The sequence below is a fragment of the Esox lucius genome, chromosome 18, assembly GCF_011004845.1.
Source record: "Esox lucius isolate fEsoLuc1 chromosome 18, fEsoLuc1.pri, whole genome shotgun sequence".
In the NCBI taxonomy this organism is placed as follows: Eukaryota; Metazoa; Chordata; class Actinopteri; order Esociformes; family Esocidae; genus Esox; species Esox lucius.
The window spans coordinates 3,530,883-3,547,103 of record NC_047586.1 but is presented as its reverse complement, the minus strand read 5'-3'; the positions used below and the strand labels follow the sequence as shown (position 1 = coordinate 3,547,103).

At 43.4% G+C, this 16,221-nt stretch overlaps 1 protein-coding gene across 6 annotated transcripts in view; it reads left to right on the top strand.

The window, feature by feature from the left end:
• Positions 1-4,352: 4,352 nt before the first annotated feature.
• The window catches only part of gsap (gamma-secretase activating protein), a 36,211-nt gene continuing 24,342 nt past the window's right edge, over positions 4,353-16,221 (top strand). For 3 of the 6 annotated variants that reach the window (XR_003777339.2, XR_003777340.2, XM_029114527.2), the window contains exons 1-20: positions 4,360-4,886; positions 5,049-5,119; positions 5,529-5,585; positions 6,139-6,208; positions 6,803-6,850; positions 7,478-7,566; positions 7,696-7,765; positions 9,302-9,351; positions 9,434-9,538; positions 9,815-9,871; positions 9,976-10,022; positions 10,159-10,244; positions 10,380-10,382; positions 10,883-10,960; positions 11,077-11,160; positions 11,652-11,744; positions 13,620-13,761; positions 14,368-14,452; positions 14,752-14,821; positions 14,906-15,063. Coding sequence is in view for 4 of the 6 variants with exons in the window: in XM_029114527.2 (XP_028970360.1) it covers positions 4,799-4,886; positions 5,049-5,119; positions 5,529-5,585; positions 6,139-6,208; positions 6,803-6,850; positions 7,478-7,566; positions 7,696-7,765; positions 9,302-9,351; positions 9,434-9,538; positions 9,815-9,871; positions 9,976-10,022; positions 10,159-10,244; positions 10,380-10,382; positions 10,883-10,960; positions 11,077-11,160; positions 11,652-11,744; positions 13,620-13,761; positions 14,368-14,452; positions 14,752-14,821; positions 14,906-15,063 (1,551 nt within the window). In the remaining 2 variants the exon portion in view is untranslated. Of the gene's footprint in view, positions 4,887-5,048; positions 5,120-5,528; positions 5,586-6,138; positions 6,209-6,802; positions 6,851-7,477; positions 7,567-7,695; positions 7,766-9,301; positions 9,352-9,433; positions 9,539-9,814; positions 9,872-9,975; positions 10,023-10,158; positions 10,245-10,379; positions 10,383-10,882; positions 10,961-11,076; positions 11,161-11,651; positions 11,745-13,619; positions 13,762-14,367; positions 14,453-14,751; positions 14,822-14,905; positions 15,064-16,221 lie in introns of all 6 variants that reach the window. The other 3 variants (XM_020056150.2, XM_010895158.5, XM_010895157.5) reach the window with 3 other exon arrangements.

The window sequence follows — 16,221 nt, the reverse complement described above, 5'->3', positions numbered from 1 at the left end:
CTTTGGAGACTGGGACGCAGGGCAGTATTCCAACATGATAACGACCCCAAACACACCTCCAAGATGACCACTGCTGAGAGTGAAGGTGATGGACTGGCCAAGCATGTCTCCAGATCTAAACCTTATTGAGCATCTGTGGGGCATCCTCAAATGGAAGGTGGAGGAGCGCAAGGTCTGTAACATCCACCAGCTCTGTGATGTCGTCATGGAGGAGTGGAAGAGGACTCCAGTGGGAACCTGTGAAACTCTGGTGAACTCCATGCCCAAGAGGGTTAAGGCAGTGCTGGAAAATGATTGTAGCCACACAAAATATTGACAATTTGGTCCCAATTTTGACATTTTCTCTTAGGGGTGTACTCACTTTTGTTGCCAGCGGTTTAGACATGAATGGCTGTGTGTTGAGTTATTTTGAGGGGACAGCAAATGTACACTATTATACACTCTGTACACTCACTACTTTACATTGAAGCAAAGTGTCATTTCTTCAGTTTTGTCACATGAAAAGATATAATCAAATATTTGCCAAAATGTGAGGGGTGTACACACTTCTGTGAGATACTGTACATACCACGGCTTGATATAGAGGATATCACCAATAAGAATAAAAGGAATATGGACCTCATTGTTGCTGTACATCCAATGTGTCCGCCCAGAGCAAGGGTTTCAGTTTAGCCTGGGGTGGTCTAGCTGTTAAGGGCCGCCGCTTCCAGCACACACATGTAAGCGAGTCGCTGTGGTTTCTTCTCCAGCCCACACCGTTCTTGTAGGAATCTCTGAAACACAGGTAAAATCGAGTTGAGTCTAGAGATTATTAATAACAAATATTTTACAGAATATGAAAAGCGGGCCTCACTCCTTTATGACCCAAAAGGGACAGTTAGACAAAATACTGGAACACTCCAGAAATCCTCCTCGTTCTCTTGGCACCCAAATGCCTTGATGAGGGGCCCCCGCAACGGAATAACTTCATGTTCATATGAAACACACTGACTGGCATTCACCCACACATAGACCAGAACCAGCGGGGTGAAGGCAGGGTGTGCGTGTGGGCAGCGCTAAGGGAGGGGTGCTGTGGCTGATGTTCGTGTGTGCAAGGGTGTGTGTGCTGTGACACCCTTTGCGTCACTCTCCGTTTGCCAGCCTCAGACTCCAGACTGCCTGTCTCTGTCCCAAATCATATGTCTGTTTCACCACATAGGCCCAGTGCGCGCACACACACCCCCAGGCCTTCTTTGCCCTGACAGTCTGCCCCACTCCACTAAAAGGCACATGGAGGCGGTTGGACCCTCTGTCAGATTTAGAACTTCCACATAATTGCTGTCCCGGCCTTTGTGTCAGAACTGTGAGACTGTGTGTGTGTGTGTGTGTGTGCGTGTGTGTGTGTACAGTTTTTACTATCCTATTGTGGACTAAAAATCCCAGTGAGGATTATCCTGACTGGGAAAATAGGACCTTGTGTAGACATTTTGCCAGGCGCCATGACTAAAAAAAGGCTATGTTCCTGTCAGGGGTTAGAGGTTATGTTTTGGGTCAAAGTTTTAAGGGGGTTAGTCATTGGTAAGGGGTTAAGTTTAGCAGTTGGGAAAATAGAACTTATTATGGGAATAATGTCTGGGGCCCCCACAGGGACAATAGTAAAATGTAAAATGTGTGCGACTGTGCGTTAAAGGAGAGTGTATATTGCGATTTCTTTAGCCTCTTTACAAGATCCTGACAAGCTACGGGGGGTGGAGCCTGACACGACCTGAACTCCTGCTCTCACTGCACGAAACTCAAAAGCCATCTAACAGTAGTAGAACTGCAAACCCAAATAATAATATATAAGATGAACCCTCCACACCTCACCATGACCATCTGCATAAACCGCAACAGCGGTTCCTCACGTAAAAATACTGAATTAGTGTGTGTGTGGCAAGCTTTGCAGAGTTATTCATTAGTTCCACACTTTTACCAGTTATTCGGCAGCCATCCTACAAAAACGCCCGGGGTTTTATGTGCGTGTGAGTCGAGGTGACGATGGAATGCACAGCATGTGTCTGAAACGCCGTACTAATCCCTAAAAAGTGCTCCAAGTTGACCAGAGAACACATGGGGCTCGGTTAAAAGAGGACCCAGTAAATGGGAAAGGAGTGCAGATTCAGACACAGCACTATCTGTTTAACATTTAAGGCGTTTAGCTCTTGTCCATGGGACTGCTGTGGAGTACTCACACCACAGGCTCTCCAGTCTTCAGGAAGCACTGTCTGGTTGGCTGCTGCAGGGTTTTGTGTGTGTGTGTGTCTGGTCAGTGGGAGCAGGATTCTCACTGTATAAATGGTGTTAGGCTGTGAATCACAGACCACATCTGTGGCGCGTTGGTCTCACTGGCGCAGAGACAACGTCGTTCTCCTTCAGCTAACTGGGTTTGGATCCTAATGCACTTCTATGAACTTTGGTCTGGATCAAATATCATCGCTATGAAAACGAGGCCAGACCAAATACCATCTCTATGAACAATAGCCTAGTTGAAATACCGTTTCTATGAACACCGATGACTGTACCTCCAACAAAGCATCTATCAAACTACTAAAGTATGCAGTTGAAAATCATTTGGTTCAATCTCATCAAAACATTCATGACCCCATATGCCATAGACAGGTCATCTAGAGGTCGGCCGTATGGTGGCCTTGTGAAGTCATAATAACCTGGAACTTAGCACAGACAAATTATCGGAGGGGACAGTTGCCTTCAGAAAATGCCTGCTGTCCAATCAGGATCTGCCGTCCAATCAGGTCCTGCATAACTCCCTGCAAGGAAGTGTGCAGAGAAGATAATTGCTAACCCCTCCCACCTGGGTGACCCACTGTTCCAAAGGAAGGAAATGGTGCAAGGGTCAGTACAGGTCAGTCATGACCAAAAAATCTCTACAGTTTCTCTCACCTGTGATACTGAGTGAACAGTCAACTGTCCCATACTAAGAGTATTCCAAGTATGTTCACTAAATTAAGCAACCACTAAACTGTACTCCAAATGGCTGCATTGTACGTCACTTAAAACATATTCATCTTACTGCATCTAGATGTGTGTACTGTGGTGATATATATTGATGACAAGCAACTAGCAATGTCTTCCGTATATTGTTCCTCTGAAACATTCCCAACCCACGGAGTAGCGATTCACAGCCAAATCAAAATTAATTCACCCCGACCTCGACTCACAAAACTTGGCCTAGCGATACTGAACATTCTGGAAACTCAGTGAAAACAGTCATATTTACACCAGCTTAACAGCAGAATGAGCCAAATCGAAGTACTGATCACAGGCAAGAATGGGTGAACTATCACAAACAAATGTTTCCAGGATGGCAACCGTGCGCATGGGATATTGCACTGAATCAAATTGGATAATGCGTCATCATGCGATTCATTTCGATGGTAGTTCACTGTTTTACTGATTAGTACCGAAATTAATGTGTTTAATAGTGATCGTTACCAGCACGGAAATACGATAAGATCCCACAGTACTGTTCAGAAAGGTGTCTATTAACCCCGTGTGACACGATTGCCACAATGTATTTCTCCGGCCGAATTTGCACGACGTATATGTCCTAAACTGACAATGTCAAAACCCACATCATTCTTCGACTGAGCCCCATGATGTAAGTCATCTGTCAGCAATGTGTTGTGTATCAATGATTACTAGTCACACTAGTTCAAACAATGTTGGAATATATCCATAGCCTATGAGACTCAAACTTTTCTGTGCCATGTGGATTAAAGAGTTGTAGAAAACGATTATTGTTTATAAAAAAAAACTGCATGATATTCATAATCTGTGCTACTAGTAGTACTTGATTTTCTTCATTTTGATGTTGGCGTATTCTTGACTCTCAGATGGTTATACTGAAGAGGGAATTGTGGATATTGCAAGACGCTGAGGCAAGTCCTAATAATCTGAGTAATTTCACACGTCTAAATTAAGAAACGGAAAAAGAACACTGAATGCGGTGCCGCAATAACTGCTTTGATATTTCACAACTAGGCTTCTGTTGTAGACCTGTGGTGAACTGAGTGGAGGATTCTATGAGATTTATTTGTACAACAGCGACATCTTGTGGCATCAACTAATTTAACTTTTCATGGCAGCTCGCACTTGAGACTTTGCTGTGACGAGACTTCTTGTTTTCAGTTAGTGTTATTGGTAATAAACCAAATAATATACAAGGTCAATGACGCCAAAGAAATCATAGTATTCGGCGTTGCAGAATATTCCTATATTACGTAACATAGGTAAACGACACCATTCTTTCAGTTTGCTAAAAAGCCTTCAGTGTTTTTGTATGTATTCCCATATGTTTCATTATGTCTGGCCATAATCAGGTGACTCTGGGGAAGACAGCGAGGGCGGTGAGAGATTCCTATCCGCCGGAGTGATCACATCTCAGGCCTATCGGAACGGGAGTTTCCACTCTCTGACCCGAGAGGGAGGGCTCTATACAGGACGCAATAGTCTAACTCAGCAGTGCATATTGTTCGAATAAGGAATATCTTTCTGGAGCTGCCGGCAAGGGATTTATTTTCCGCATTCTGCTTAGACTGCTTTCCATGCGTAGTACCACCGCGTCAAAGGCTACCTGACAGTCATCGTTTTTTTTTTACAGCTATCACATGATGTTAGACAAGTTCAAGTCGTGACTTCAAGCTTAAGGAATGGCGTTTTCCGCATATTGTGAATCGAGTTAGGACTTCTTCATAACTTTTCTATGCCCAAACAATAGTCACGGGTGTAGGGAAGCGGTGCCACAAGTCAAGCTTCACACATGCTTCATCTAAGAGCAACTTTCGATTTGCAGCAGGATGTGGTCTCGAGGGTTTTCAAGAAAGAGGCGACGGTGGGAACAATCAAAGGTAAGAGCTGTGTGCTCGACACACCACACATTCCGACCCCCGAGAGCGCTAAACCTTCACGCTCTAGGTGAAAATGTGTGATAAATACCACCGTGTCATTGACAACGCTAGATGACATGTCTCCACTGGTTGCATAATATCGATACGTTTTCCCTTCCGCAGAATTCTCAGGGACAGTTGACACTCGGATCATCAACATTGAAAGGGATGGAGCAGTCCTCTACTCGTGGAAAGTAAGTAGACATTGGGCAAGCGACATCACTGACACTACAGAAAGAAATTATGGGCACTGGGAAACAAAAAATCCTAGCGGTTTTAACTCACGTGTCAACCGTAACGCTCCAGAAGTTGCAGCAGAGCCTATTGGGTACGTGACGAGAACATAATTTTCTAGAATCTTTCAGTGTTCTTAAGAATCGGGCCAGAAGTAGGCCTGGTCAGCGCTTGACTTGGGATTAAATCGAACATTGGGAACTGACAAATCGCACATTTGACTATGTTCAACAAAATGTATGAATTAATCAGGCTTATTCCATTAAATTATCCAATCCCAGACGCCCCAGACGGCTCGTTTGCCTAAAAGGAACCGTAACGTCACAGTCATAATGGAAGAAATCACTGTTTCCCTTTCTCATCTCTCAGGGAACCACTGGGACCACCAGGATCGGGAAATACGAACCCAATACTAAACAGAATAAGGTACAGCTTATTCTATATGAGAGCGCGGCATAAGAGAGAGAAATGAGTTGCCCTGATGTGCTTTTGTTGCCTGCTTATTCCAATGATGTATGGGGTTACCAACACGTTAAATATTAAGTATAATTTATAATAACGCTATTAAGACCTCAAACTGTTTCTAGCGAAAACGATAGACAAGCCCAACAAACTAGAATTTGCCCAACCACCAATGTGAAGCACCCGTTTGGCTTGAGACGGAGCAGGTGCCCAGTTGCCAGGAAAGCACACCTTAGTTAACCACGGGAGAAAACCTGTCAAAACCTTAGCGTCAAACCCGCTAGCTGAGCCTCGTCATTCACGACACGCCGACAGCAGCGACAACAACAATGAAACGGCAAACTGAAATACAAACTTGTATGCCACACTTGCAAGCAAAATTGCTTAGAAATGCACAGGAGCTTCTAGCCGAGGCCACTTTTTCTGTACAACGGAGTTCGGCTGACTGATGGCCAGCTGCTTCGCTAAACGTAATCAGCCGGTGTGTGCCTTAAACACGTCGCCCCTGTCTTCACAGCTCCTCTATACATTTGACAGCGAGGTGTTTGTCAGCAGCTGTTCCCTGAATAAGGAGGAGTCCCTTCTGGGTAAGGATCTGTTCGAAGGCATATGACATGAAATGCACAAAGGCACATTCCACGTCCTCTTGATTTCCTTGTGGTAGAATAGCTCTAGAATCCATGGTATTCTAATTCCGCGCCGCATGACTTCTACAAAGACACACACACACACACAAAGACAAGGACCTTCACTAAAGAGACGGAATGTCTACCGCTTATGTATCAATGGTAGAGAGGTACTCATGTAGGATCTTGATTTCAGCCAGTTTCACACCCTAGGAAAATTGTAGTTCTGATTGGTATTACACTGTAATTGATGGTCATTACACTGTAATTGATGGTCATTTAAGGGCTAGTCAAGTATGAAGTGATTCTAACCCCTTGAATAAACTACAAGTTTGCATTCGTTGCATGAACATAATGATCAAATTCAGATGTGGCGTCTTGTGTGACATTTTTTCCTGGATAGATCCTTACTTGAATCTCCAGCCCAGGAGCAAAGCGTGGTCTCTCCACGTGGTATTTGGGCAGTACCAGCGTGGAAAACATGTCATATGACTTGGCCAAGAGCCACGGGTGCTTGTGTTTAACAGACGTGTCTTTTTATTTGCTCCTCTTCAGCTGTAAGTCTCAAACAGAGGACGAGGGTGGAGGAGGGCCTCAAACCAGGTAACCCCGCCCACCCTCACTACACCTGGATACTTTGGCATTGCTGTAGTCTGTAAATTGAAATGTGTGTGGTTGTAAAGAGGGATGCAGTTACCCCACCAGTATTTTGTTTCACTCCGGCTTTCACATTCGGACAGAAAGACAGGCTGGAAGATCAACCAACGTCCTGCGTAATTTAATAACTTACCGAGTTTAATATAAATATTCTGAGCTTTCAGGGGGTTATTGGGAATGTACACACATGTTCTACATGTTTTTAGTGCACACTTCTGTTTCAGCTGTACCCTGCAGGTAGAGTGTACATCAGTTTCAAGTGTGCACTATGGGATTTAAGTGTACATTATTGTTAACCACTAGCTATGTAGGTCTCCTGAATGTATAGGAATAACTGGAGTCATGACAGGGGGAAGGCAGTACGGAGACTGAAGAAATAGTTAACCCCAAAAAAGAAACATATAAAATGCACAAACTTTTTTTTGACACTTTTGAAAGATGCTAATTTCTGTACCAAACATAAATGAAAACAATGCCAGGAAAATTAAACCAAAGATTGGCAATATGTAAAAGTGAACCCTGACCGGTTATTTTATAAAGGTAAACGCCAACACCATTTTATTCTTCTCCTAGTTTCAAAATGTCTGACCCTCCTCATTGAGATCCACCCTATAAACAACACCAAGGTCCTGAAAGCCGTTGACTGCAGGGTCAGAGTTCAGGTAGAGAAAACTGGAATGGGTTCCTTCTATTAAAATATGGGTTCTTCTTGGCTGATAGTTCTGCAGATGGATATAACAATGTCGAAGCGTATTACATTTCAAATAACGAGCTGTTGTTTTTCCACATAGTTCATATATCCAGAGGAAGAGAGGAACTCCATGATGGAGAGCCACCTGCTGCTTGTAACAGAAGATGGTTGTGAGTAGTCCTACATGAGAAGTCAAGTCAGTTCTCTGAGGACGAAGAAAAAAACGTCTTTTTGCCGGACCGCATCAGCGGAGCCGGCTAAGAAGAGCCAGTGTCTCTAGTTAACAATCTTGTCTGTACTTTTTATGTTTAATGTCCGTTCCAGTGTTATTCTCGTCTGTTCTTTTTCACAGACCAGATTGTTAACTATAGTGCCTTATACATTTCAATTATGGCTTTTATTGTGATAAAGAATATCTGAGTGCTGCCTGCATAATCTTGCTGCTAAAATAATGCTAATGAAGCCTTGAATGGCCATCACTAGTTATCGTCACCTATATTGATAGATACTGTATCTATGTCATTCACAAATGGCTAATTAGCTGTTAAAACGGCTAGTGGCAAAAGAGGATTTGTTCAGGATAGACAAAAACCTCGCTGGCAACAACCTTCAGTAATTACGTTATGGGAACCCTAAAATGAAATCATTTACTATATTGCGACTATTTCTGGTGGATTATGTCTCAGGATTGGCTACACAATTCTCTCATCTTTTTACTTGACGAAAAAGTCAGTTATCGTCACCTATATTGATACAGTAGTTATTGTATCAATGTCATTCACGAATGGCTAATAAACTTTTAAACAGCTAGTGGCAAAAGCCATAGATGCCATTTGTGTAAACTTAATAAGGTAAACTTAATAAGAAACATTACTCAGTTTAACACAATATAATGGCCTCTAGCGACATATTACTTGCTGATAAGCTTTTAAAACGGCCAGGGTCAAAGGTCATACAGTTCATAGACGCCTTTTTGCAGTGGAGGTAAACTTCATAAGCAACGTTAGTCAGTTTAACACAATCCTCAATGGAGTCTAGCGACTGCTGAAATGTGTAATGCCATGGCGTAGTGGTTAAAGATAGTGGCTCTCATGTGGAAGACCTATTTGAATCTATTGAGAGCAATGACATTTATTAATTATTTCTGGTAGATTCCACGATTCTCTCGTCTTTTCACTTGATGAAAAGGTTAGTTATCGTCGCCTTTATTGATAGTTATTGTATAAATGTCATTCACGAATGAAAGAAAAAAGTACTTTGTTTTGCCATGAAAGAAAAAATATGTGCTTATGCTATGAAATGAAATAGCTTTGGCAGACTCGCTAGCAATTGCTCAATTCTTATGACTATTCCAGTAAGTTAGTAGATACCGGTAAAGCTTATTACTGGCTAATACATTGTTAAAACGGCCAGTGGCAAACCCAATACATAGTAAAAAAACATTTGTCAGTTTAACTGGCCAATTAACTATTAAAACGGCCAGTGGCAAAAGAGGATTTGTTTGGGATAGACAAGAGGCTACACTGACACCAAGCAAGTGCACAGCTCCGTGGTGTGGTGGTTAATGATAGTCTTTTCACGTGGGTGAACTCGAGGTAGGAACATATTCTATTGCGGGCCGGCTGAACTAGGCTTGCCTGGTTTCTTGTTTTTTTTTACTGCTGACTTCTAAGATTACCCAATTTGCTGATGTTTATTTTTTTCAGATGCGGAACAGTTCCATGTGACCTTGGTGAAACAGGATGGGTACAGAGTGGTAAGCTACTGTAGGGAAATACAATGGAACACACCTGTCCTCTAGTATTGACATCATTTCCTGTTCACTTCCTGTCTACTAGGTGATGCAGAACCCGGAGCGCCTCCCCAAAGACAGGGTGGCGGAGGACTTCAGCTGGGTCCAGTGGGACGGCCAGGCCCAGAGACTCTTTTACCTGACATACAGGGTAACCATATTAAAATAATGTCCTCTGCCAATGTAGGAACTTTCAGTGAATCCCTGGGTTTCCCCAGAATACTGTTTGGAGAATCCTGTTATCTGAAGGGAATAAGCTGGAAAACGGACAAACCTTCATCCAGGGGATTACTGAAATGTCATGGGCTTTTGTCTTCCCTTGGTCTACACACCATACACCAATGCATGGGTTTCTTGTTGACATATCAAGGCAACATTCCAAGTGGACTTTTAACAACAATGACAATGTCTTCTCTTCATCCATCAGGAAAAAGCAGTGTTGAAATGTGTGCAATTCTACCACAATCGCATTTGTGAGACCTTGGTAAGTCTCTACGTTTCGACCTTGTTCAGTTGTCTTGTGAACATTGCAAGGGGATAGTGGGCATTTTAAACGGGATGTTCTGGTTAACCATCTCTTCCCAACAGTTTGAACTGCCAATGGAGTGGCCTTCCAACCCTTTCACCTGTATGAGGTAACGGAGGAAAGCATTACAAAAAGATCAGTAAACCTCTGAAAAGTGATTCAGACTTGATACTCCTATAGGGTATAAATATTGGCCTAATTGGATCAGTGTGGATCAATAAAGGGCTGCTCTGATTGGCTGATAGGTTTGTCAACCTTGGCTTTGACCACCACCAGGATCCCCAGCACCGACGTGAAGAGATGAGGATGGCTGTTTACACCAATAGAACAGGCACGTTGCCTTGCATTTCATGCCAATACTGTCTATTCTACTGTATTTCTATACAACTATTCATCAGCAGAAGATTTGTCTTTAATCTGTGCCGTTGCTTTGTATTTGTCTGACATGGAACGTGTATGAACACAGAGCGTAAGTAAATCGGCTAATCTGATATTGTTATAAAACACTGTTACTGTCTGATCAAGTTCTGCTGCAATCACAGAGCTTAATCGCAATCCCACTTCTCTGATCAAATTTATGAAGTAAAAATTGTCAGACAGTTTTGTCCAGATCCTGTCTGTCAAGAACACAATCATAAATGTCTTCCCAATCATAAATGTGTGTTTGCTCAAAAAGCCCTGATCAAATCAAAGATTGGTTGATTAAAACTCAAGTCTGATTGATGATGCTGGTACAAAGCCAGGAGCTTTTTACAGCAACTTTATTGAGCTGCACATTCCATATTAAATCCATCTTCCTGGTCCATCCAATATTCTCTGTTGTACCATTCCACAAACGATTCTACAATGTTGATATTGCTCGCATTGACGCTGATTTCACTGCTATTTTGTTATGACCAGTAAAGTGCCAGTAATGTTATTACAGTATAACTAATACTTCAAACACCTTTTCCTAAACTTCCATTGCAGGTAGTATGTGTGTGTGCTACAGCCGACCTGCGGCTGTCACTCAGGAAATCACATACACCATCGTCTTAGTACACAGAGGTAACACACACAGTGTGGCGTGACAGTCGACATTCCCACATCACGACTTTTAAGTTCTTTCAGAGAAATTCTGAAGATCTAACTTCTAATCCACCACTGAATTCTTTCCCCTCCAGGTTGCAGCAAAACGTTTACTGTTGCTTTGGAGGGCGTGCCCAATCCGTGTTCCGCAGAACTCCTCCCGCTCTTTATCCCTATTGGTCAGTCACCATACTGGCCCCTGCCCACCAGCATGCACATTGATCAGTCTGTAAAATTCAAGCCTAAGCCCCAAAGAGCAGGAAATGCGAATGTGGAAGTACAGTGGCTGTGAGAAACTCCCTAGAAGAGCAGAAGCAACCTTTGAGAGGAACTTCGCTCTGAGGCTGGCTAAGAGAAACTAAGTTATTAGACCGTAGATCCAGGAACTGCAGTGAAGTTGTTGAATTGGACATCACGAAATTGGGAGGGAAAAAAAATCCAGATAGAAAGAAAATAAAAAGGAGCATTTGCATTTACACAGGAGGCCCAATTCTTACATTTCCTTCCAATAATTGTTCTTTTGACCAATCGCGTTAGATCTTTTCATATCCAAACTTTTTCTGAGCTTACCTGATTAGTAAAAAGAACAACTGTCGTTCAAAATTGGTCTGCATTTTTTAACAGTGCTGATATGACTGATGATATAACTTGGCTGCTGATCTCTCTTCAGGTTACTACATTGTGGTCTTCCTGGCTGGTCACTTCCTGCACTGTATTAACACCAGACAACAAGAACTACTCTGCTACAGCCTCTTCCTCACAGGTAAGAACTACAGTACACAAACCCAAAGACTACAGTCCCCACAGTCTCTTGTTCCCATGTAATTGTATACTTTGTGGACATATGATGGATTTCCTCTTTGCAGATCTTCTCCAAGTCATTAAGGTTTCAAGGCTGACGTTTGGCAACTCGAACCTTCAGCTCCCTCCACAGATTTTCTATGGAATTAAGGTCTGGAGACTGACTAGGCCACTCCAGGACCTTAATGTGCTTCTTCTTGAGCCACTTCTTTGTTGCCTTGGCCGTGTGTTTTGGGTTATTGTCATGCTGAAATAACCATCCACGACCCATTTTCAATTCCCTGGATGAGGGAAGGAGGTTCTCACCCAAGATTTGATGGTACGTGGCCCCGTCCATCATCCCTTTGATGCAGTGAAGTTGTCCTGTCCCCTTAACAGAAACCCCCCCACCAGAGCATAATGTTTCCACCTCCATGTTTGACGGTGGGGATGGTGTTCTTGGGGTCATAGACAGCATTCCTCCTCCTCCAAACACGGCGAGTTGAGTTGATGCCAAAGAGCTCGATTTTGGTCTCATCTGACCACAAAAACGAAATACACACAGACGGAACTTAAAAACCAAAATCAAACTATGTAGGAAAAGAATGAAAAGCAACACTGCCATCTACAAACAACGGGAATTAAATGAAGTGCATTACACGGTGCTGACCCACATGACTCCAATAGGACTTGGGCAGCTCGCCTGTCCAATGGACACATACAGACCTGGCAGTGTTCTACTGAACCCAGTGGTCAAGCACAGCTTGGTACAGGTCAAGTACGACCCTTCAGGAGCAGGACATCACTGGAAACTGAATTGTTCCAGTGAAGCAGTGTTGAGCTCTCCACAACTCCAGTTGCCCTCTGATTCTGAACAGGCTGGGACAGTCTGTTTGTGTTTCTTCCATTTGCGAATAATCGCACCATCTGTTGTCACCTTCTCACCAAGCTGCTTGGCGATGGTCTTGTAGCCCATTCCAGCCTTATGTAGGTCTACAATCTTGTCCCTGACATCCTTGGACAGCTCTTTGTGGAGAGTTTGGAATCTGATTGATTGCTTCTGTGGGCAGGTGTCTTTTATACAGGTAACAAGCTGAGATTAGGAGCACTCCCTCAGCTCGTTACCTGTATAAAAGACACCTGGGAGCCAGAAATCTTTCTGATTGAGAGGGGATCAAATACTTATTTCACTCATTAAAATGCAAATCAATTTATAACATTTTTGACATGCATTTATCTGGATTTTTGTTATTCAGTCTCTCACTGTTCAAATACATCTACCATTAAAATTATAGACTTTCTTTCATCATTTCTTTGTCAGTGGGCAAACATACAAAATCAGCAGGGGATCAAATACTTTTTCCCCTCACTATCTTACTATTATATTTCATTTGTTTGTCTTTTTTTGGATATGTTTTGCACCCCTCATTTTTCCTCCCCTACCCAATTTCATGATATCTAGTTGTTCCTATGGCCCTGTCTTGTTGCAGAAACTCCCTATGGGCGCCAGAGAGTTGAAGATCGGTGTCTGTCTTCCTCTTAGGTGTCAAGCCACATTTCTTTCTTCTGTGTCCATCCAGTCAGATCAGCTTGTCACTCAACTCAGTTTTTTATAGGCATCTGACCCTGTCAAATGGGATCTGCTGAAATTACTGCCAATTTGGAAGGACAGAGAAGGGGGAGTAGGGTCAAAGGGCAGTGGGTGCTGAAATTACTGCCAATTTGGAAGGACAGAGAAGGGGGAGTAGGGTCTAACCCATACCGACTCCTCACATATGTGCGTTGTGGTCAGGGACTTTGACCACGAGACTAGAACAGCCTAGGCGACTGTGTACATGTTTGTGTGTTTTGATGGCAGGTGCCGATGCAGAGCTGGGTGTGTTGGGACCCGAGAGTGTGGTTCTGTCCCTACCAGTGTCCTCCCTTCTTGACCTGAACACTGGCAGGATTTACACCGCCGAACTCAGCTCCGCCTTTCTCCTGGACCTACTGAACTGCAGGTACAATAGAAGGGAATATAATCGTAGAACATAAAAAAAAAGGCTAAAGCCTCAGTGTTTCTGTGCAAAACATACTGCATAGCGTGATTATTCAAATGGTAAGGGTTTAAAGGGAACAATAGTAAATCCAGGGCAGGAAATAATACAAGGAATAGCAGTGGCAAAGTCATTTTATAATATGGACTGGACCATAGCAGCTGAATGGTTTGGTTTTCCTGCTGAGAGTAGAATAATACTAGAGAGGAATATAATAATATCGATTAGAACAATATAGACTAGAATGCGAAATAGTAATAATAATGTAGAATGGACAAATGTATAGTAATATTATTAAAAATATAATATAATGAAACAGATTAATGTATAATATGATGGGAAATAATAATAATATAGAATGGAATAAAGTGACATAGAATGATACAGTATAGGACAGAACTTTATGGAATAGAATTATGTAAAATATGATTTTAGATGTGGTAGTGTATTTGATGTTTTGCACTTGGTGCTGGAAGAGTAAAAGTAAATACATTTTTGTTCATGGTGGTTCAGTGGCCTTCATTGACTGTTGAATGTGTAGCAGCTCATCCTGTGTGTCCTGGTCTGTAGCCACAGTAGACCAGACCCCCAGTGCCTGGCCGCCCTGCACTGTCTACTGGTGCACATGGGACCCAACCCCAAGCTGGAACTAAAGGTGGGACAGAACACGGGAACATTGAGCCCAGAGTGGACTGACAGGTGGACCGACAGGTGGACAGACAGGTGGACAGACAGGTGGACCGACAGGTGGACAGACAGGTGGACCGACAGGTGGACAGACAGGTGGACCGACAGGTGGACCGACAGGTGGACAGTGAGAGAGCAAAAGAAAGCGAGACAGAGATAATTAGTCAGGATGTTTTAAAAAAGAAAAATGTGGCACAACGTAGTGACAATGCTGTATCAACGTCTTGTAATACATGCCTTCAGTTGCCTAATTTTTTCTCCTTGAAGGTAATAGATTGGATCTGTGACAATGTGATGCCGTTCGACACCTTTGATCAAATTCAGGAGTTCATTCTGGGTAAGTGGCGCACTGCCTTTATCAGACCTACGTTTTGGCATTTTACCTGCCAGATATAAACATCTGTTCTCTTTCCACTGACAGCGTCGCTGTACAGGATAGCGTACAGGAATTCTCTCAGTGTGGACAAAGTCCTAGCCTACTCCTCAGTGTTCGAGAAGAAGATTCCTGAAGGTCTCGACAAGGTCTCTGGGGTAACCTGCACCAAAGAGCTACACGCTGAGCCGCTTTTTAGAGGAAAGGTAGGTTGTCTTTCACCGTCATTTAATGAAGCCATCTCACCACCCTGGCCACATGTAAACTACCATCTTCTGTGATGTCTTTTAATACCGTTCAGACACCAGAGGGCAGTCCAGAGAAGCAGATCCTGCGCTCAGTAACAGAAAAATAATGCCTTTGTAATGAGCGTATTGTGCAAGAAACTAGGGAATTCACCCTAGGATTTAGACTGGGCTGTGCACAGAACAATAACTGAACCATTGATTATTCTGTAACCTTGTGCTCATGGTCAAATTACTGGTGCACAGACCAAAAAAGGGCCAGCCAGGGGACAATATTAGTTATTCTGTGGATGTACACCTTTTGCAATTATAGGCAATACATGATAGAGTGGTTATAGTCCGCATGACCTTGGTGAGGGGAAATGGTGTGTCTGCAGTACTTGCAGGGTGTGGGGATGTTTTCCGCTTCCCATACTAATAAATCCAAACACAATACTCTGGAAAAGCGGAAAGTTGCCGCCGAGTTCAGTTGTTGCGACGGGAGAAATATGGCCAAGTGTTGCAGCGGCTGAACAGTAATGACCGAAACAACAGAGTAAAAACAAGAACACAAATGGGCAGAATAAAAATATCCCAAAATGTGCCTCACACGCTGATGCAATACAGCCCAAAGGGCTCGTCAACGGGACAAACATTTAGACCCAAACGAAAACAGTGCGTTGGAGAAACACCCAAAACCCCACATTTCCCTGTGTGACCGTCCCTCTTCAAGTGTGGGGGCTGGATTATGAACTGGTCAACATCGACAGACACTGGGGAGTTTCTCAAATCACAAGAAATGGGATGCAGATAAGCTACTTTGGCCTGTCTTACATCAGCTACTGGGAGAGGAACAGGCTCAGTCATCCCCTGCCCAGTAACTATACCCTCGTCGTCGCTGTAAATGAAATGTATTTTCAGTAAACGTACCGCCAGATTGCATTTGCAGGCATCCAAACCACCTTGCAGAGATCTAGAGTGTGGCGGGACAAGGACATAGCTCGGGGGTAATTCCCCCAGGGAGCCTCCAACCCACTTGTCTGCTAGTGCCAGAGTCAAAGCTTAGCCCTGGACTAGTGAGATGTGTGTCAGAGGACACGGGTCTTGATGTTAGACTCTCTCGAATCCGGCAAACTCAAC